At 41.7% G+C, this 23,318-nt stretch overlaps 1 protein-coding gene across 1 annotated transcript in view; it reads right to left on the minus strand.

The window, feature by feature from the left end:
* The window catches only part of shank3a (SH3 and multiple ankyrin repeat domains 3a), a 150,576-nt gene that overhangs the window by 45,264 nt on the left and 81,994 nt on the right, over positions 1-23,318 (minus strand). The window contains 2 exon segments of the mRNA XM_083974021.1: positions 13,670-13,851; positions 23,051-23,220. Of these exon segments, the coding sequence (XP_083830147.1) occupies positions 13,670-13,851; positions 23,051-23,220 (352 nt within the window).

A 23,318-nucleotide genomic window follows, 5' to 3' on the forward strand; every position in this document is an offset into this window, starting at 1 on the left:
GGTGATGGTGTTGTTCAATGTGCAGTTATTTGGACAATTGTTGCAACATCAACAGCTGCACAGTCTTATTAGAAACCTGCTCTGTCTCTGGATTAACTGCAGCCTTGAAGGACTGAAACTGGTCATTAACAGCGTCAAGGTGCTCCTTGAGCCAAATTCAGATTATTTAATCATGAAAATGCAAAAAGGAAATAAATTGGTCAGCAACTTTTTCATTCTGCTCAATGGTCCAGTTTTGATGTGCCTGTGTCCACTGCCAACTCTAATCTTATCTGTTAACCTCAGCACATATAGCTGGGCAACACACCAATTTTTTTTTCAGTTACTAACTTCATGAATCTCTCAAACAGCCTAAAGAATCTATTTGAATTTGGACAAAAAAAAATCATAAGTGCGCCAACATGACAAAAATAAAATATTATTATTATTCATTGCTTCATTTATCATCACTGGACTAATTGTGGCAATGTATCAAGACCCCCAGTGTGATCAGCCTTTCGGCTGCACACAGCAGTGGCATGCTGATGTACAAGCTCTACTAAGGTGGGTCATATAATAAACTAAACTCAAATATGAAGAATCAATAGCATTTCAGTGCAGCATACACAGCCACTAACACTCAACACTACTGTAGTACACACATTCATATTGTTCCACAGAACACAGTGCATGATGACAATTAAACGTTCCCACGGTAGATTTTACTACGTCTCACTGGGCCATTACTAGAAAATTCTAAGCTTATATAGAAAAAACACACAAACAAAGCATGAAATGTGGCCAAAAAGGAGGAGAGACATAATAGAGCTCCCTAGAGAACCAAACAAAAGGAAAATGTGTGACAGAAAGACGCTTGCATTCAGCAATGACAAAGAGAGATTGGAGCCAGCTAAAGACAGAGACAATATGACACGGGGAAAGAGCCATGTTTCGTCAAGCGTCTAGTTATTCATGATGGTCCAAAAAGTCTGAAGTCTGGTGTGTGTGTGTATTAAAGCCTGCATGTATTACCTCTGAGTTTTGCCCTTGGTTGAGTCAGTCACGACTCCAGGTTTAAAAATAGCATCAGTGAGGATGCAGAGCTATTTATACTCTTCACACACCCTGTCTGCTAGCTTCAATGCATCCCTGCTTGAGTGTGTATGTCTCCGACTGTGTGTGTACGTGACGACCGATTGAGCTCATTTTAATTCTTGCTTTGCTTTGCTCTATTGCTTTGAGCTGAGTCATTCATTTTCTTGCTCCTTCTCTTTTCATGGTCGTTGTTTCTCTGTGCACCAACAACCACACACACACTCACACAGAGTGAGGGCGACTTTCGTGAATGAATGAATGAATGAATGATAGTTGGTGAGAAGGGGAGGAAACTTCAAAACACACTCACACGAACAAACATACACTCAGATGTCAGTTTATTAGGAACACCTAGCTAGACATAATGTAGTCTAACACAAGAGTGCCATGACAAATACTTCATGATGATATAATGTTCAGTTTTTGATAAAGTGTTTATTTAATTGTGCGGATATTTTGAAGGCTGTAGATTATGCTGCGTCTGTTGTTTTAAATGGAGTGGATAAAATAATAGAAACACCTGTCAACAACACAATGCATCACCAAATTCTACAGCACATCTCCAAAAATCATACAATCAACCCCCCTTTAACACGGTTTCAACAAAAACACTGAAACCTTCATGCAGGTGGCATATAATGTTGTATTTGAGTGCATTATTTTTGGCTAGGTGTTCCTAATAAACTGTCAACTGAGTATCTGTCAGGGGCAACAGTGAGTGCGTCAGACTCCTATGTTTGTCTACAGAAACAGACAATAAAGGATGCAGCTGTGCTGAGAGAGCCTGATGGCGCTCTGCCACTGATGCACTCACACTGATTCAGAGACAGAGGCCATGGAAGACATGCCAAAGCCAAAATACAGCTTGATTTACATAAAATAACATGTTAGGATTTCTGCACATTGGATTTGCTGTTAGAATAGACATGTTTTTTTCAGTCTTTCTTTACTGAAAATCATTTTTCAAATACAATATGACAACAATACAGACAGACCCATCATATCTGTGAACATGTTTAAAAAAACCCTCAAAATGTATAGCAGTAATAGTGCTCTCTGCCAATCTACACCTGTATGTTGCTGCGTAAAGCATTTTCTTTAGTAATTTCAAGTCTTTTATAGAACATACATGTATGTACACGTTGCATTTATGATTTATTATGAAGACAGGTTGTATCCTGAAATTTGTACAATAAAAATACAAGTTGTTTTGATAAAATATTATAGGCAATTGAATAGAAATAGTATAAAGTAAATACCACCAAATTTACAACATTTTAGTTTGAAGTAAAGTATAAAATGGAATTTTGGGGCTTTAAGACATTCCTCTATCCATTTTACTTTAATTTAAATCAGTTTGGGTAAGAAAACGCAATAATGGTAGTATTATGGTATCACTATGGGTAAATAAAATACAGTACTAAGTGGATGATTGACTAGCTTGTGCAGCCATTTAATTCATAACTGCTGAATGAAGGGAGGTGTGCTGCTTCATTGAACATTATGTTCAGATAACCTGCCTCTTCACTTTGTCTCTCTAGATGCAGTGCATACAATTTTTAGTGCAGCTAACAAAAAAAGTCTGTCCCTTGCTTTATAATTTTTTAATCTCCAGTGTTAAACTGCAGCCAAATGTGCACATAAATTGTTGCAGTTTTATATACAAAAGAATGACATTTAAAATGATGGGCTGTTGCATATTGCAGACATTATAGCATAGGGTAACTGTCAGATGGAGTGAAGAGATGACAGCAATTAGTGCACATACACCTGGTAGCTTGCTCTGTTTCATTCACACACACACACACACACACACACACACACACACACACACACACACACACACACACACACACACACACACACACACACACACACACACACACACACACACACACACACACACACACATGAAAGTCAGGCTATATACTGTACATATTTCATCCTTCTGTTCCCTGCTAATCACTTGATGCTCGTTCTGTGCTTCTTAGTCTCCTCTGCATCTCTTTAGCATAAGAAGTAACAACTACTCTCTAGTGCTGACAGGTGTTAGCATGTGAACAATTTAAAGAATTGGCTTCAAATTAAAGGAGATAAAGATGTTGTTGTTTTAAGAGTATTAAGACCATTTTTAATTATAAATAATTGTGCAACTATGTGAATACATCAGTGTAAATCCACCTGTGGTCCTGACCCTTGGGTCAGCTCCCAGGAGGAGGTTCTACTATTCTCTACCAAAACAAATGGTGTTATGATCTTTTACTGAGAACAGTACACTATTGTGTGTGTTTGCATGCTGGGTACAGTAAGTGGGAAGACTTGCTGAGTAAGGATTTTTTTTGAAGAAAGATTTAGCATATAGCTCAGCCCCCATGGCTGTGTGAATGCGTGTGTGCAATAATGTGCGTGAAGGTGAGTGTGGAGAGCATTCCAATAACCACAGTGTAGCTGTTATTAGATTTGGATCCCTGCACTCTTTATTAAACCCTGGTTCAATTCAGTGTAATAGAGAGAGTGAGAGAGAGGGAGGGGGGGAGTTGTGTCTTGGACAAGGGTGACACAACCAGAGACATGTTAACACCTACAGCGCACCCACACAACACACACGGCAAGGAAGAGAATGGGGGATGACTACGCACAGTTGTGCAGCAGGGATGGTCATTACTGGTTGTATGCATATACTCTGCAGGGGGAACAGAGGAGAAGTGGAGCCATATAGCTGGAGTAGTATATAGGTTTTTTTTAAAAAGTAGAAAAATGGAGGTGGACATGGACTCCAGAGTAGAACTGAAACTGAATGAAACAGTATGCCTGTAAATAAAAAGCAAGAGGGACAGTCATACAGCTATGAGTCAATTTTGTGCAGTGGTTTGCTGCGTGATCAGCCTCACAGGCCTTCTTTTGCTTAGAAGAGGACGAGGGAGTGTCGCAGTCTCTGGCTCATCATAATTCAACAGAGAGAGAGAGAGCGAGAGAGAGAGCGTCGGGGTGGGGGTGTTGTGTGAAAGAAATAAAGACTTGATAAGTAAAAAAAAAAAAAAAAGAACTTGGAAACGATAAGAAACAGCTTTTTTGTGAATGAAACAGTTGAGTCAAAAGAAGCATAGCAGAAGAAGCAGCTATAGAGAGAAAAAAAGAGTATGCAGGGACGCAGAGTGGAAGTGTAAATTATAGTAGGAGGAGAACGAGGAGGTGTGGGTGGGGGGATTGGGGGACTCCAAGGCTGACTCAGAGGGATCCCTCTTCTCCTCTCCCTCCCTCCCTCCCTCCCTGCCAGGCAAGAGGGGAGCTACATGACATTCCTCTACTTGCGTTCTCACTTGCTTTTTTATTCCATCTCTCATTCTTCCTTCCTCTCCTTCTGTATCAACCATCAGGTGGAGACAAAAATAGAGCAGGCTATACCCTCTGTCTTTACTTGCTTTTTTTCCTTACTCCAGGGCAAAATCACAGAAAAGCCTGACAATAGTCAGCTATCATGAATATCTAAATGTACATTAATGCCAAATGTGGAGAAATTACCTCTCAAGCGTTACTTAGATAAAAACTTAATGACAATGATAGGGACAGACAAACATACTGATTGACAGCCTTAGTAAAAATGTCTCCCGCCCTGCCACTGTTGCCAGCACAAAAATAGTGGAGTCTTCCATCAGCATACTCCTGATTGATTAGCTGTAGACCAACCATTGATTGTCTGTTGATTGGTAATAGATTGGTGATATATAGTTTCTTGTTAGTCGTTAATCACTCACCTAATCGTTTAATAGACCAGTTGGACTGCCACATAAATGATGATGTTTATGCCATGACAAATGAACAAGCTGTAATGAGTTGATCAGCGCCCATGCTCAACGCCCAAGGCTCAACTGCATATTATTATGTGAGGGGAGAGTTGTGTTGGTCACTGAATTTGAGGACTATAATTACAAGGATAATCTCACAGTCCATTTTCTCGTTTGACTGTTAATTTCAGGGAGATTCTGCATGCATTTGTATGAGGTCAAGACCCAAGGTTTTTAAAAACTTGTTAAAAGCTACTCTCCCTGACACCGCTGGTTAAGGACGTGACCTTTACATGTGTAATTTCACACCCACGACCATGCAGAGTAGGTTGTCACAGTGCAGGACAGAAAGACACCTGTTGCTAACAACCATCTGGAGTCATTCAGTCAGCTCAGCGCTGTCCTCGTCATGTCCACCTCAAACCGTGTGTTATGCATTGTACATGATAGACTGATTGTTAGTCAAAAGCATATCAGTGTTTCTGTTGAATATGTATCCGTGTTGGTGAATGGCTCCTGTTTATGCAGTGTTGTTCCTGTTTATGTTTATTCATATACTGATTAACTCTGCAACTGCTGTTTCTGGTGAGTTTCTAATTGGCATTTTGTATGATGCTACATCTCAGTAAATTAGATGTAGGTTAGGCAATCATGGTTTTTAATTTGAATGAGCGGACAGTGTACCTGCACTGTATGGGCAAAAAAAAAAGCAAGAAAAGTGGATGAGAGTGTAATAGGAGGACAGGTGGTGTGTTCAGCAGGGAGCAGGTAGGTGTGTGGGCGGGACTTTACACCCTGCTGCTACTCTGATTAGACAGCTCGAAGGTTAGCTGTGACATCAGTGTCCTTGCCTTAGGCTTGTGACCCTGGTCAGCATCAACAAAAGGAACACACGCAGACGTTTGCATACTGTAGCTATCCTTATTAGGACTACACTGACATCCATTCATTGTTTATGTTTACAACCTAACCCAAACCCTAACCATAACCAATTCATGCCAAACACTAACCTCAGAAATTACTATTCAATCACTCATTCGGGCCAGGCTTTGGTCCCCAGGAGGACTGTTTAAATTAAGACTAAAGACACACACACACACACACACAGCGCTTGGAACATTATGAATCACCAACGAGTGAAACCCAATGCCAATAACTGACTAGCCTCAGGTCCATAATGTGATAACATTAATTTCTCCTGGGTAACATGGGACACACACTCTAAAGCTCTCACTTCAAATACCCCCCTACACACTACATTGTGCGATTAAATATCTTTGTGGTCCGCCGGGCTTTCCCTGTGAGGTGCATGAGAACATACTATCAACAGATGTGTTTAAGTGTGCTTTTGAAGTATAAAGCATTATTGTTCACCTTTCATTAAACATTTCTCACATCTGTGGTTCATATCTAATAAAGGTGTAATGGTAAGAAGAATGCTCCTATAATCAGTGATGGTGTCTATTGATCTATTAGGAAATAGCTCACAAAAGTAGAACCATGTGTAAAAAGATTTCCATCATCATTCTGGCCTCAATAAATATTTTTTGGGAACAGAGCATACAGGTTTTTGAGGAAAAAAGGGAAAATACATAATCTAACTTTCGTTTGTGCTATAATCTCAGAGTAAAAACCTCAGTTACCACAGGAATTGAATGACTCTAGGTTCAATGAGGTTCGGGAGCACCCGACTTCCAAATTAGAATAGGGGGGAAAAAACCCACACAGGCACAGGGAGTACAGGCAAACTGCACAAAGTAGCTTTACTTTGTAAGGCCCAGGTATCAAACCCAGAACCTTCTTGCTCTGGGGCAACAGTACCACTGTGCCACTGAAAATGTTGTCTAAAAATAAAGAAATTAAGTCAATTTTGTGTTTCTGGCCAACAACAACAGATGCATGTGCATTGGACATACAATGCCAGGAATGGCAATTTTGGATAATGTAAGTACACCACTCAAAAACATGTAGAAAATAGGCCTGGTCATTACATATCATAACTTTACTGTGAATAAGCTTTTCACATGTCGAAGAGTGTTAGAAGTCAGCAGGGGTTCTCTTCAGACACTCACATAGGCTACATCAAAATTACATGTGATAGCTCTGCTTCCAAGTGCTGTCATACTGCACAGTTACTTTCAGTGCATTAAATACACTAACACAGCTCAAACGTTGTGTGAGTCATGTAAGTGAGGTCTCACACTGTGTTCCCGAAGTGCAAGTAAATGAGTGGAACACAAATAGAAACTATTGCAGATCATTAACTGCTAAATAAACAATCAAGAAATACCAAATCTGCATGAATCCTTTCATGCTAAACATAGAAACATAACTGCGCATGTATGTGTGCATATACAGTAAGTATACAAGAGAAAATAACTGAAAGATGCGCGAGAGAGAGAGAGAGAGCGAGAGAGAGAGAGAAAGAAAAAAGAGAGAGAAAGAAAAAAGAGAGACATTTCTTCAATTTGTGCCTCAGATATTAGGACAGCTGGTTGCTGAATACTTGAAGGATGCTGTTTATCTAACTTGTGGAAGGCAATTACTTACACTATGGTATACAAAGACACACACACATACAAAGGCTGGCACACAGACAGACGCAAATTTACGCATTTGCAGGTGCACACACACGCAACAGCCAAACAGACAAATTCTGCCAAATGTCATAATAACAATGCAACATTGTTACCAAGCCTAGCGTCTACTCTGCACACAACAATGGACAGATGCTCACACAGACAGACGCATGCATACAGACTGCATGTGTAAAGACACAGAAGACTTCATGCTACTAGCGGACAGAATGGAAGTCTAATTAATTCACCCTGAGCTCACTGTGGGGAGCTAACGGTGATATTTAGTCTAAATTCAACACTTAACACTCAGGCTCTCATCCAACCTGATTTGCATGCAGGAGATGAAGAGGAAATGGAGGAATATTTCTAAAAAGCAAGGTGAAAAAAATGTGCAGGTGAAAAAATATTGTTCCTCAGAACCAAATGGGTTTTTTGAAACTCACTAAAGGCATAATTTGGTCATTTTTATTCTGTCTTAAAATGACATTTCATTGCTGAAATGCACTTAGCACCTGTTGCTTGGTAACGGACAGATGCATATGCATTTTAGTCTTAATAGTAAACTGTGTGGTCAAAAACACAATGCATTGCGCACTGCTTCATTTGTATGATCTTGCTTAAAGCACACATATACTGTACAGTAATCTACAGTACATGTATGCACAGCTACTGTTTGAAAGAATTAAGTACACACAAACAGAAGCATTACTTCAGAGAATGGGTTCAACAAAGCTTTTGCATTTCTATGGCAGGTGTTCAGTATGCCACCAAAATGGCTGGGCTATACTGTGGGTGTTCCCATAGATCATAACAACACTGATAGCTGCTTTCTGAGCATGTGTGAAGCTACTGTAGACCTGGAATAATCCATTAAAAACACAGTATGTGTATATGCGTTTGTGGTGGTATAGCTAGTCCAGGTATCCTCCGCTGCCCATAGCAGTGTTAATATTCTGCACACACTGGGTTCGGCCAAACCCCATTAATCATGTTTGTGAATGTCTAATCTCAATGTTACTTGCGCTGGTTTCATTTTCATGGCTGTCTGCAAGATTTATAATGGCGTTTGGAGAAGGTGTATGCGGTGTGTGCGTGTCTGTGAGATGTAATACACAGTTACGGAAGCATGCTCTTAAATGTGTCACCTTGTTGAGGAGAAGAATGTCCTGAATGTGCAGTTAAAGCTCCTGGAGGGAGCGGGGGGTCATCATGTTTATAAACACATCTGTTCCTTTGAATGTGTTCTGGTGTTCCCGTGTGTTTCCTGTCGGTACCTGCGGTTCTATGTTAAGTTGAAATGAGTGTATACACACATCTGTAGGTGCACACAGTGGGTGCAAAACGCTTGATCAGGTTACAGTGGCATGTGTCCTCGTTTGTTACCATGGTGACACTAAGAAGCCTTTCAAGAGATGTCCATCCGAATGATGAGATCAGATTAGAGAGAAGAAACAAACAGGGGTGAGCAGGGGAATGAATTTGGAAAGGGGATAAAAGAGGGCTGGGGGATGGACCTGGTGGGTCTGTTAATGGACATACCCGTCAACATTGGGATTTGAAAATAAGGGAAATTATCTGCGACCCCGCCGCGGGCAGTCCCACCACCCATGACCCTTACATTTTTAGAAAAGTGTACAAGACACTTATAATTACCCCTAGTCAACCACTTACAAACTACAAGATGGTTTTCACAGCTCCTACTTCCTGAAATTAGGCGGGCATTTTTATTTCCTGTCCTTTACTATTGGGTGAAGTGATTAATCAGCTGTCAGATCATTGTACTGAAGTCAGGCACACCTGATAATCACTTCATCCAATAGTGGTGGACATGATGAACAACACTTTCGATTTTTTGGCAGGTGGTCCGTGTCCATCTCCATGCCCAGCCATCTTCACTTTGCGCTCGCACTTGTGATTTTTGAACGTCGCAACTTGAGTCTCGTGAATCCTTATGCATACTTGGCACGCTACAACTACTGTACTGCCACCTGCTGGGCCGGAGGGGAAATACGGGAGATTTACGGGAAAATATGTAAACAGGAAGACGGTGGGACAGATGATTAAAATAATGGAATTTCCTGGGTAAAATGGGAGGGTTGACAGATGAGTTAATGGAGTGAACCACCTCTCCACATGCACAGGCACGCACACATGTGCTGTATACATTCTCACATGTACAGAAAAAAAACACAAATCTGTTTGATCACTGATCGATGAAGATAATAGCATACACACACACAAAAACCTCATGATATCAAGTGCGTGCTAGTTTTGGTCCAGTGGAAGTCAGTGAGTGAGGAGGGACAAACAGATCTCATTACCTGAAACTAACAGTGTGCTTGAGAAACTGGATGTGGATGACCCTGCTAAATGGCGAACAGCAGGGCTGTTTGTCTAGACAATGGCTGTCTACAGACATTGATCTCAAACAGCGGACCAATGGACTGACAATCACTGAGTGAAGACTAGGAGTTTTTTCCAAACAGTTCTTCGTTATCGATGGAAAACTGTTTGGATAAAACATTCTGGGGGCCTCTAGCATCTGATTCATTTACAGAAACTGAGCATATGCATAAAAGCTATCAACCTTTTCTACTCTGGAGTCACGTGTGCATCTACCAGTGCTAGTCTAAGTGAATATGAAGGATGAAAAAGTAAAATTGTCCACCTGAAGGACATTATCTGTCTCAGAGATTCTTCCCCCCCCCATTTGCTCACACTGCAGATCAACATTGTGACTTAAAAATAAGCCTCATTTGTTGTGGTCACCAGAGGGAACACAACACTGCAACATTTACATAATACACTTGTGGTAGCAGAATAATAAATAATAGCGCCCCCTTAATGATTTGCTGTTTCATCACTTTGTCATCCTTCTTTCAAAATTAAAAAATAAAAATGTTCATTTTACCTTCAACTTCATCATCGTCATCACTAATGTCATAAACGTAATCTTCATCATTGCTTGTTGTTTCAGCTATAAGGCATGAAATGAATTAATACAGAGCTATTTTTCATTATATAAACATTTCTGCAGGCTACATGTAGGCTATTCACAGTGAAGGTACTAGCACTACCCCATCACAGCACACAACACTATACACTAATGTATGTCACAGCTACAACATGAAATACATGTATTTCTTCTAACAATAATAGGGAATCTTAACAGGAAATAAGTTATGATTGTTTGTTGGTTGTTGAACACTTCTAAAAACTCAAATGCCATGTTAAGACTTTTAATATTTGAAAGACCCACCAAATTACCGAGAATGGGGTGTGGAAGTTGAAAGCATTATTCAGATGCAATATCAGGCTCAATAAAGTTCTGATTACATTTGGATAAATATCTTACAATGAGCAAAATTAAAAATGATGATTACAATATCAAGATTTCCATGTTAAGAAAAAGGGCTTAGTTAAACGACCCTTAACTTTACTGATAAGCTAAGGAACCAGCTGGTTCAGCTGTGGTGCTATAAGAAGTGTTACTATGAAGCTCTGCTGTATTTACCATCTGAGTCCGGATAGTCATCCTTCACTACAAAAAGTAGAAAAACACAAGACATCACATTACATTGTACCATATTCAAGTCTGAAACAATCCTACATTTAAGAAAGCTGAGCTACACACATACTCCACCAGGAACAAGCTACAGTCAACTGTGAGGAGCCATTAGAACAAAATCAATGGTCTTCACCAAGCTGCACATGTGACATATCTTCCCTTGTACAACATAGGGATGGTTGCTGCGTCAACAGGCCACTGGTTAGTCCAACTAACAATCAAGCTAATAAACAGATATGCAAGGCACACATCTCTCTCTCTCACACAGACACATAGACAGAGACAGAGACACAGACACGCACGCAGATGATTTATAAAAATTTACCCAGTCTGATCTCATCATAAAGATGCTCCTCTGGTATTGCTGGTGATTAACAAATATGTGAGAACATTAACATCAGGACAGGGAAGAGTGTATGAGTGACTCCATGTATATGTGTGTGGTTGTATTTCAGGGGTTGGAGATGAGTAAAGAGGCTGACAAACTCACTATACCATCACAATGTTTGTAATCTGACGCGATACCTGAGTTAGATCACAAACAGTCCTGCTGATTTTTCCCTCACATACATGCAAACACATCAGTTTGTATTGACCTCAATCAGCGTCACTGGGGTATTGGTATTTTTGATGTGTTTGTCTCCTTAATCAGGAGGATGAGCAAGAAAAGGACACAAAGAAATTACTTCTCGTGTCTTTTTCCTTCTCTTTCACTTGCCTTACCTCCTCTTGCCCTTCACTGCAAATGACTCCTATTACTATTAGCAACTCATTCATTTATGAATGCAGATTAGACGGAATGCATTATGTATCAAACTAAGGGTCATCCATCCCTAAAGGAAGTGGCTTCTCAAGCCAGCCTCACTGTGCACCAGGATGGCTGGTGGTTACCCATAAAATGCACTCAACAGAACTTGGTTACCAGAACAAATTCTTTACACAGGTTCTGAACTGCCCAGACAGTCAACCAGTTGACAAAACTTATCCATTTATATCCCAAGACAACAAAGGAATAGCGAATGCAACACAGTATGGTTATGATGGTCAGTGTTGCATAACAGAGCCAGATGGTTTACTTGGCTGGGCCATGGTGCTGGCAGCCATGCCACTGTATGCTTGTTTCCTGCATGGCCAACATGAAAGAACGGCAAAACACTGTGTTCACATTAGTGGCAGGGTTATGGATTCAGCCGCGCCGACAGAAAAGCCAGTGACAGCAGATCCATTCAGTAGATGGAGGCGTACTGGCTGCTGTTGAGTCATCACATTTCTGATAACATTTGTGTCAACATCAGTATGCATCACAGTTTCAGACAATGTCGTGTCATTCTGTTTTGTTCGCCCCAATGCAAAATGTTTATCGGCTGCTTCAGTGATTCCTGTGGAAATTACAGCAGTTATCCATAAAACAGATATGATATGGTAAAGAAGTGACATCAAAGCACGTAGGAGAAGGTCTGCTGGTAAAGGTGTGTAAGGACAGAGATGCTGAAAGACAGGGAGCACTGAGGAAAGGGTGGGAATACATCAGTGGGAAGGGGTCTTGTCAGTTGGTTTTAGACTGCTGTTTCTGAGTTGTTTGCTAAGAAACAAGGAGGAATAGATGACTTGTGTGTCTAACTTGAGTGTCTGTGTGTGCATGTGTGTGTTGTGACTGTTTGCACAAAATCCAAATTGACCCTTGATCTGTACTTCCTGTACTTCTGTAGATCTGAATGAAACATAAGAGGTCTCAGCATGAATGCGGCTGCCCTCCCTCTCCAGCCTTTCTAAAGGACACGAGGGAACTGTTTTCCATTAAGCTAATGTGGGTTTGATCCATGGTGATGTAAGTGACGTGACAGGATGTAGAGTGTGGGGTCAATGTGGAGCTGGGTGTATGTGGACAGGTGATAAGAAGAGGGAGCAGAGCAGTTGTATGTTCGGGGAGAAGCACTCTCACAGAGAAGGAAGGGCAGTGGTATGCATACCAATGATGAAAAGCACACAGGACCTGTTTGAATTTGCATGCCCTCTCCTTGAAGTAATCACAGATTTATACCGAGATTGTAAACACATTTAAAGTGGATTCAAACAGGGCCAGGAACTAAGTGCTCCACTGCAGGTGTGACACACTGAGATATATGGGAGAGATACAGGGTGATAAGAATATTATGGAGTTTACCTTCTACGTCATTACAGTCATAGTCTTGAGTGAAGCATGGATGGAGACAAAAGCACACACACAAACACATGAAAGCGAAGCCACGGCAACCTCTGTGTAAAGCAGAGAACAGCACATTTACAGTGAATGAAATGATAATTCACAATGTCAAGCTCAAACGACACTGAAATGACTTTCAGGTTGAGAGATTACATAACTGCTTTGCAGTGAAAAAACATAGTGAAGTAATGGTGTGGCTTTGCATCTGAGAAGTATGAGAGCATAGGAATGTCTGCTTTTTATCCTGCGATGAGCCCAACACAACTGACAGTCATGCAAGATACATGTAGCCATGGACTTCACAGGAGCTCTTAAACATCACTGGCAGTGATGACAGAGAGCTGCTGACATGCTATGAAATACAAAATAGAGGCAGTAGTGTCAGAAAGTAGTAGTCATAGTAATGTTTGAAGCGAGGGGATAAATTCTGTACTACCACAAACGAGAGAAGACAACCTACCTTTGACCCTCTCTCCACGGTTGAGTTGGATCTCTCCCTCCCCCTGTGGCGTGTAGGGCTTGACCACGATGAAGGTACGTCCTGGGACGGCACTGTAGAGTTTCCGTTTGGGCCCGCGGGGGCCTGTCAGCGCTGGAGGGGTGTGATGAGGGGGGCTTGGGTCTCGCTGCACTGAGCCAGGGCTGTAAACAAACACATATGTTACTGTGGTGATCCCAGGGAGCTGGTAGCTGAAGCCCGTGGTCACCGACATGGTCGTCAGTGGGACAGCAACCTGATGCCTCCCCCTGGTTATGGTGGCCAGGGAGGGATTCATACACGAGTCCCAGTGCCTGCCGATCAACAGTCAACAGTCAGTGTTCCATGAGAGAGTCATGAGAGGAGAGTACACTCCTCCCAACCTCCTCCCAACCACCCCCCCTCTTCTTATTCCCTCTTGCTTTCTTAATAGCACAGACAATATCCTTCTTGCTCCCTTTTACCCTCTCTCTCTTCTATCTCTCCCCTCTCCCCTGCATCCAAACCGAGGTAGAAGTAGAAATAATTAACGGTAAGAGGGACTGCACTGTGTTCTCCTCTGTGTGGGTCTCTCAGATCCGTCTGGAAGCCCCTCTTAGCCAAACACATCCTGAGTTGGGGCTCCAGCAGTAGCCCCCCAGCAGAGAGGGACAGAGATCCCCGTTGTTACACCAGTTCCAGCTGCTCCAGGCTGGGCTACAGATCCTGCCTCGTCCTTGGGTCCTGGTTCTCCTGCTGTGGAGGAGAGAGGCTGGGTCTGCTCCCCAACTCCCGCTCCTTCTCCCGGGAGTCCCACCGCGTCTGCCTTTCCTCTCCCCTCCACCCCTCTCACACACACACTCGCTCACACACACTCTGGTGATGCTGCTGCTGCTGCTGCTGCTACTGCTGCCGCTGCTGCTGCTGCTGCGCTCCGTGGCTCCCCTCCCCTTTGACGGCTCGCTCACTCTCACACACCACAAGCCCTCTATGTGCATTCTAGCTGTGCGCACAAGCACATACACAGACAGACCCCCCCACTCCTGCTAACATTGCACCTCCGCTAGCATGGCATACACCACTACCAGCATGTCGCTAACACATCGCTGACCTACACATACACACACTAGTCCCAGAGCACGATTGATCTCCTCCTGCCTGTCTGTCTGCCTGCGAGCTTGCATGCGCCATGGCTCCCCGAGGCAGGCTGTGAGAGTATGTGTATGTGCGTGTTTGTGTGTGTGTGTGTGTGTGTGTGTGTGTGTGTGTGTGTGTGTGTGTGTGAGTGTGAGTGTGCATGCTTGTGTGCAGTGGGGCGGGGGGCAAGAAGCTCCAGCCCATTTGGTTTAATTGTCGCTCCTCCCTCTCTCCTTTGCCTCGAATCCCCTCCTTCTCTATCTCATTCTCTTGCTTCCATTTCACCTTCTTATCCCTCTCCTTCTTAACATTTCTTCGCATTGCATCTTCACGCTCTCTCTCCTCCTCTCTCTCCTTCTCTCTCTCTCTTGCTCGATGGTGGTGAATTCTAATACAGCAGCAGCAGCAGCAGCAGCAGCAGAGCTCCGCCTAGTCTTCATTCATCACTACTTTGCCACTGCTGTGTAAGTTGCATTCAGCTTCATACTGCTGCTTGTGTTGTCTAAGCGTTATTTCCTTGTGTTGTTATAAAAAATACTGTATTTAATACATTATATCTAGGCATGGTTTAGGATGTCCATCACATAATGTATATCATTGATATACAGTAGACCACTTTATGCACTGTAACAACTGACTTGCAATCTTTTACCTCGTCTAACTACCTTTCAGCTTCATTCACTCTTACAATTCCTCCCCCGGGAGATTGTACCAGTCAATTCATAGCCTTCATTCTTTCATTCACCTGATTTCCAGCCTCCTGTGCCCTTTCCCCTTCCTCTATTCTCCCTTCTCCCAGTTCCTCATATTAAGCCTTGCTTGTCTCTTTCTCTCCCCAACTCCCTATTGCTTTTCTGGCTCTCCCCACCTCCCCCAGCCTCTCTTTCTCTGTCCCCCTCTCCATCGAAACAACGTCTTGCTGATGGGCTTTCCAATTACCACAGGGACTGTGGCTGCCGCATGTTAATATCTGAGCCCTAGCATTGAACATCAGCAGCACACAAACCGTTGGAGATGGATGGCTCAAGAAATAAGGGGATGAGTGATATTACTGTATGTCCAAGTGACGTAGACAGCCAAAAAATGCGATCTCTTCAGGGTATCCATTTCAATGACTCAGATCAGCCTGTACCACCCACACACCTTACCATCCTGTACACCCACTGTGAGGTTACGCACACAGTCTGACCCCAGCAGTTTCCTGCAGCCGAGCTGAGGATGGTTGTGTTGACACATGTAATCCATGTGTCAGACAGAGCATATTGTAATGATGTAAGATTTGACTTGTCAAGTGAGATCGAGGCCCCAGGACTTTGCCCCCACAGAGATTGGACACTTTAACCACGAAGAGCAATCAGTGGACTATAAACACAGAAGATATATGGTAGAAACATGATTTTATGTGTGTGTTTCCCACCAGGCTTTTTTCTGTATTTCTTTTTTTTTTATGAATTATGCAAATATTTCTAGATATTCAATTTTGTTTTTATTATTATAAAACACAATTTTAATGTTCTATTCCTAATGTCTTCTCACAGCTCTGTTATTGCCTTTTATCTAAATGATGAAATATAAGCTTTTAATTCAATATGGTCGAAGTTACCATGGCAAATATTACAATCACTGTGCGGCCATGAATTTCTTTCAGTTATATTTTTGATTTCACTTTATATAGTATAGTAGTATATTATTTCATATACTGTCTGTATACTGACAGTTTCATGTGTTACTTTTGTATACAGGATGCAATTTAGGTCCATCTTTTGTTTTTTTTAATAAGAATTATACATCTAATGTGAGGTGTGGATCTTTAGAATGTATGATGATATAATTCACAATATGCAAATGTATACTGCATTTGACACAAGGGCTTTTTTCTGTGCTTCTTTTGTTTGGCTGTACCTTCTTTCTCTTTCTTCTCTTTCACTGTGCCTCATTAAGAGTGGCTTCTACAGGATACAGATGTAGGATCCATTACATGCACACACAAGTACACACATACACACAAAGTTCTAATGCAGCCTATTACAAAAACTCCTTTGTTTCCTAGGACACCATCCATGCCTCTGTAACGATAGCAACTGTCAATAAATGGAAAGACTAGAATTACTGCCTCGCAGCTGTATACCTCCGCCAAGTTGCAAGATATATAGTCATAATCTCCCCGTTCTGATTAGATCATTGAGTAATGACCAAAAGTGTCTATGGGGAAAATGTTGATACAAGAGTGAAGTTGACCTTTGACCATTTAGATGTATCATCACTTCATCATTTGTGTTAACTTGTGTCCTAATTAGTATGAATTTGTGCCTTACAGCCAAATGTGTTTTATGAGGTTGCAGTGACTTCACAAAAACATAGTTCAGTTCATCCTTGAATCTGAGTGAATGTTTGTGCTAGATGTAATGACAAGACTGTGCAGTCATTGTGACTTTGAACTTCCACCTTATAGTCTACTTGCCAGCCCATAGGGCCCCATTGTGAACCCGGAAATGTTGAGTACCCCAAAATTTTATGTTAGAAATATATAGTATGGGTCCCCAGTATTCAGAAACTGCCGGATGCTAACTTATATATATTGGGCAATTAGCACAATTGACATAATTAGCATAAATTAGCATAATTTCCTATATGGGCAATATTTCAACAAAATTGACTTGGCTGATCTGGGCAATATTGGAGTGGTTTTAGGGGTTATTGATGATGCTGAATCCATTTCTGACATTTTCAAAATTCAAAATGGCTGTCTAAACCGGTAGTGGCCAGATTTAAACCGCCAGTGGGCCGATTTTGATGGATTTCAATCTGGTCCCTTCCGGTTTAGACAGCCATTTTGAATTTTGAAAATGTCAGAAATGGATTCAGCATCATCAATAACCCCTAAAACCACTCCAATATTGCCCAGATCAGCCAAGTCAATTTTGTTGAAATATATGCTAATTTATGCTAATTATGTCAATTGTGCTAATTGCCCAATATATATAAATTAGCATCCGGCAGTTTCTGAATACTGGGGACCCATACTATATATTTCTAACATAAAACTTTGGGGTACTCAACATTTCCGGGTACTCATTTTTGGCAAGTAGACTATTATCCCACCAAAAACATTCATTCCTGTGTCGATTGTTGGAGCCAAATTTGAAGAAACTCCTTCAAGGCATTACTGAGATTTTGTGTTCACAAACGGTCAGTCGGACAATTTGAAAACATTTGTCTCTGACTCTTGCTGTTAATAAGCATGGATGCATAAAAATATAGCCAACAAATCACTAATAGCTTAATAATATAAACCTGGATCTGTAACAGTCAATTTGTCATAAATGGTTTACCTCAAAATACATGGTTTATTGCCCCAGCTGACAAATATATATATAATCTCTTCATGCACATTTGAGTAATCTCTCTGAGAAAAAAGGCGCATGACAGCTAGTGAATATGGCAGCAGTAAATCAGTTTATCCAGATCAAAGTATGTGACTGCCAGTAATGTTTTAAATTCCATTTAAATAAAGCTACATCAGATAAAACAAGATACAAAAATAAATGTTCCATCAATTATTAATACACTTCACATGAGTTTGCAACTTTTATGCTCAACTAAAATGTCATAGATATATAACTTTTCTTTTATCAGCTGTGAGTTACACAAACCAAGCACATGCATTTTGTGCAAAGTTAAGAGCAAAATAATGTTTGTCTTATTTATTTTGTGCCCTTTCTCCTTTTCATCTATGGTTTCAAGAATGGACCAAATTTGGGATTTTTTCCAGGTAAGTGGCTCTTACCACAAGTTTTAAAGCCAATAATTTGGGCATGCAAGCAATCCAATACTTGATTACGATCAATGAGCCAGACAGGTTAACATTTGAATAGCTCAATAATACTGGATGTCAGAATCTATGAACTACCTACATAACTCTGAAGATGCAACTGCAAATGTCATTAAATGCCATTTTTCGCAGATGCTATCAAACTAAGCAGCCTCAGTGAAGCCTTTTCTCACATGACTGCCTTGCTGTCTCTGGTAAATGGCTTTTTCCTCAAATAGCCCAGCTCCCTAAGGTGAGATGAGCCCATTATAAACTCAGTCATAATCAGCATCACACTTTGCATCCTAATGACCATCGGTCTGTCCTTGCTTTGCTGCACTTGAATGATTGCCCAATGTGGGAGTGTTTATGGCTATTGCGGAGGAACTAACATGCAGACTCTGGTCATTGGACAATATGAAGTCTTAAACAGCAAATCTGTTTGTACACTGAAAGCTTTTGCTTCACAGAGACTTCACCAGCAGAATTAGTACAAAGGGTCAATTGGGGTGATCAAAATGTAACTCTAATCTCCACTTTGATCTGAGATGGGGGAGGAGGCTCGGATAAACAAACCACTTGGCTCATATGGGTAACAATTGTTTGCTTTTTCTAAGATGTGTTGTTAATGTGTGGAGGAATATATACTGTAGGGAGACAGGGCCTTGCCCTGAAAATATCTGTCATTGTAAGAGAGTCATGAACAATTCACTCCCAACTAAAATGACAGAATTTAAATATTGTGTGGACTTGGGCAAGACAGCATGGTTTACTGACAGGTGTACTGATTCAGCACCCGCAGTGGTGTACTGTCTGGAAAAAACTGAGCTGAGCCGGAGGGCCAGGCCCTCAGCTGATTAACGTTCAAACCCTCACCTAAGGTCATGAGCCCTGGGAACTGACAGAAAGACAGAGATCATGGATACAAGATGGCAAAATTAGCTTATTTCACAAGGTTTCTGGGCTAACCCCCAGGGATAAGGTGAAGGCTTTAGATATGCAGAAGGCACTCAGAGCAAAATTTCATGGGCACATCAAACTGGAGAAGACCCCAGGGAAAACTCAGAATATGCTGCAAGGATTACATATCATATCTGGTCAGGGAATGCCTTGGAGCCCCCCAGGATGAGCTGAGGGAAATGGCTGGAAAGAAGGACATCGGGGGTAGTATGGTTATCAAACTGCTACCATGACCTGGACCAGAATAAGTGGCAGACGATCCTCCAAGTAGATAAGGTACCTGTGGTACCACATACAGTACTAGGGTTCATGTTTGGAGCGGGCTGTGCTATAGGTAAAACACATCCACATAGCTTGATGTATTCTGATTTTGACAGTTAAACATGTAGCAATGTCTCTATAGTGAATAGCATGCACTGCTGATTTATTTTGTGTGGCTAGGCCGTGCAGATAACATCGGTGTATCAAAACTAAGGCAGGAGATAAACCCCAAAAAGATCACTATCAGCCTATCAGCATGACCCTCCAATAAGAATTATGATGTGAACAGATCAATACCACTCCCTGTGTGGCCGTTTGATGTGAATTCTCCATACTGTATGTGAAGCAAAAGAAGCTGAACCCTGAACCTCCAGCTTCTCTTCCAACCTATTCCTGTCCTTCTTTTTTTGTACCTCAGCCCTTTGGCTGTGTTAAGATAGCATGGATAATTTACACACAAACAACAACTGGTGTGACTAATGTAAAGAGACAGGGAAGGATGTAAAAAAAGAGGTGAGGAGAAGAGCAACTAAAAAGAATTAAAAGGTAAAGAGAATGGGATACTGCTCTTTTAGGTCCTACTGTATATAGCCTATACATATATATGGCATGAAGGGTCACAAAACAGCACATTGGTTAGTTAAAAACAGTTTCTTGCTCACTGACCCCTTCAGCTACATGTACCACAACAATCTTTCATGGTTCAGAATGATTCAGATTATGACTGACTCTTCATTTGATATTAAGATTTTGTCCCTTGTGTACAAATATCCTCCCACACTTTTCAGATAAAGGGCAGCTGAAGCTTATCCTGACATTCAAATATTTCCTCCAACCAGTGGCTTGGGTGGGCATTTAACTATTAGAAAAACCTCTTGAGGCCACTTCTGATCTGAACCAGTCAAAGGGCATTTAATAATGGTTTTCACCAAACAAAAACTGATGTGAACACTAACTTCACCATGGCAACTGCAGAGGAATTTTGTGGAAAATGTAAAAATGTTTTTTTCTGTGCTGCTGTGGGAAAACTAAATCAAGAGACACACTTTGAAATGGTCAAAGATAAACTGCGGTGCCTCCTTCTTCTTCCTGTATCATACACTTCAAATCAAGAGTCTTAACGAGCCATTCTGACCTATCTGTATCCTCTCTGTTGTCTACATCTAAACTTTCTGCTGAAGCCAGGCCAAGCTATTGAACAGCTCTGCACACGTGGGAGGAGGAAGAGATGGTGAGTTCCACAGGAACTTGCTGGAGTCTGCCGTTGGGCGGGCTGTTGACCGGCCAAGCTAATTTCACACTCCCCTGGTACCCATGATGCCTCTAGAGTTACCATGGGCATAAACAGAAGGTCAGAGAGAGAAAGAGAGGAGGGGAGGGAAAAATATTAGAGAGAAAATATTCAAGGACAGCATCAGTCTCACTTGGGTGCAGGTTCTGGCTATGGGGACCAGCTGCTCATTTTGGGCTTTTTATACATTCACCTCACTTTAACACTTGGTATAAGGGTAAGGCACACAAAAGAACAAGGTCTCAACTCCCTGTGTACAGAAGGCCATTGAGGGCAGGACACAGTGGACATACTAAACCTGCTGTCCTCCTTTTTCACCTTTATCCCTCTCCCTCTCTTCACTTACTGTCAAAGCACGCCATGACAGTAAGAGAGAGAGAGCTGGTTTAACACTTAATTTATTAATGAAGCAAATTCACTTTATATAATTCAGTTTTATACTGAACACAGTTTTAGTTTATGTACTGTGTGATGTGTCCACATAATATGATGTATGGTGGCAAACCCTTAGATTAATGGCTCAGTGTGTGTGTGTGCGTCTGTGTGTGTATGAAGGGCAGAATGAAAGGTAGAAACTGAGTGCAAGAGAGAAACAGAGAGAAAGTCTTTGATGGATGGAGTAAAGTGACAGGAGAGTATTAGAGGAGAGGAGAGTACGGCTGGCGTTGTGTCTGTAATGCAATTCCCCCATCAGACATCACACAAACACACACGCACACACACATCCACACACGGCATCCACACACTGAGGAATCACATTAGATTTGTGTTGTACGTAGGTGAGCTTGCTCTGACATATGATCATAATAAAAAGCACAACAAACCAACTGTCACTAAACCACTTCAGTCTTTAGCTCTGGGGTGTGTTTAGGGTCCTAGTTTCCTGTGCAGTTTGCCTAATGGTTCAGTGTACAAGAGGGGGGGGGGTTACACCCAGCAGTACAAATCTGTGGATTTATGTATCAATCACCTGACAAGCTGTTTGAACTGAGTGGCCCGTCCAATGACATTATTCAGAGCTCTAATTTCAGAATGTATCCACTGTCTCAATCTCTCTTTCACAAACTGACACACACAAACTTGCTCACTCACTCACTCACTCACTCACTCACTCACTCACTCACTCACTCACTCACTCACTCACTCACTCACTTGCTTGGCAGTCTCCAATTGGTCCCCATGGTGATCATTATTAGCCCCTCTCCATCTGTCTATCTCTGAACTGTGAAGGCACCCATGCACAGCTGTGTGCATGTGGATAATATATACATGTTAAAACATACAAACACACACACAGATTTGGAGCATCCTGTAGTCCTGCCCTGCATGTCAAGATTACTGTATCTTGGCACCAATGCCTTCATACCATGACAACTGCTACACCAATTACAATAAGAAAAGGTACTTAGTGATTTATATTTATGTTATGTTATGAATTATGTGCCACCATGTGTTTTCATGTTCAGTTCCTTGTTGATGCTTTACAGTATATATAGATTATTTCTTTGGACAGGTTACAGTTTTGACATAAAAATAGCTTTAATATGAGCCCGGGATTAATGTATGAATAAATAAACAAGATTCTGCACTGACTGATGTTATGTCATGTTTATCACCAGTGGCAGACGGTAGCAGATGGTCTAAGATGCAGAACACTGCCTAGTGACTAACAAGTGACTCAGACACAACACATGGGGCGTTTTGCTTTTTTGAAATTTGGTATGTGTGCAATCACAAGACCAATAACAGACTATCTATATATGGTGACTAACTGCTGAGACTGGTTAATGTGAGACATGAATTAGGAGCATTAGGAAGACGATTTGTTTGTTTATAAACCTCTCGATAAAACTTGTCCAGCTGAATAATCAGTGAATGTGACATCATGTGAAGTGGAGGTCAAAGCTATTGTAATCTTACAGACCTGAGTCTTCCACGAGGGCCATGTCCGTGGGGGTAGCCATGGCTGTGGGACCTTCTGGGAATCGGCCTGTCCTCGTCATGCATGTGATGTAGTGAAGGCGAGCGGGAATGAGAGGACCTGGAGCTGCCGGTGCTCTGGAGACTGCTGTCAGGGATCTCACCATGACGGCTCTGACAGAGAGCAGAAGAGGATATGCGTGTGTATAACATTGCAGTCGTTTTTATGTTACATTTGGATACTTCAATGAGATTATGTTTCCTCTGCTCAC

Source organism: Trachurus trachurus (genome assembly GCF_905171665.1).
Source record: "Trachurus trachurus genome assembly, chromosome: 6".
Taxonomy (NCBI): Eukaryota; Metazoa; Chordata; class Actinopteri; order Carangiformes; family Carangidae; genus Trachurus; species Trachurus trachurus.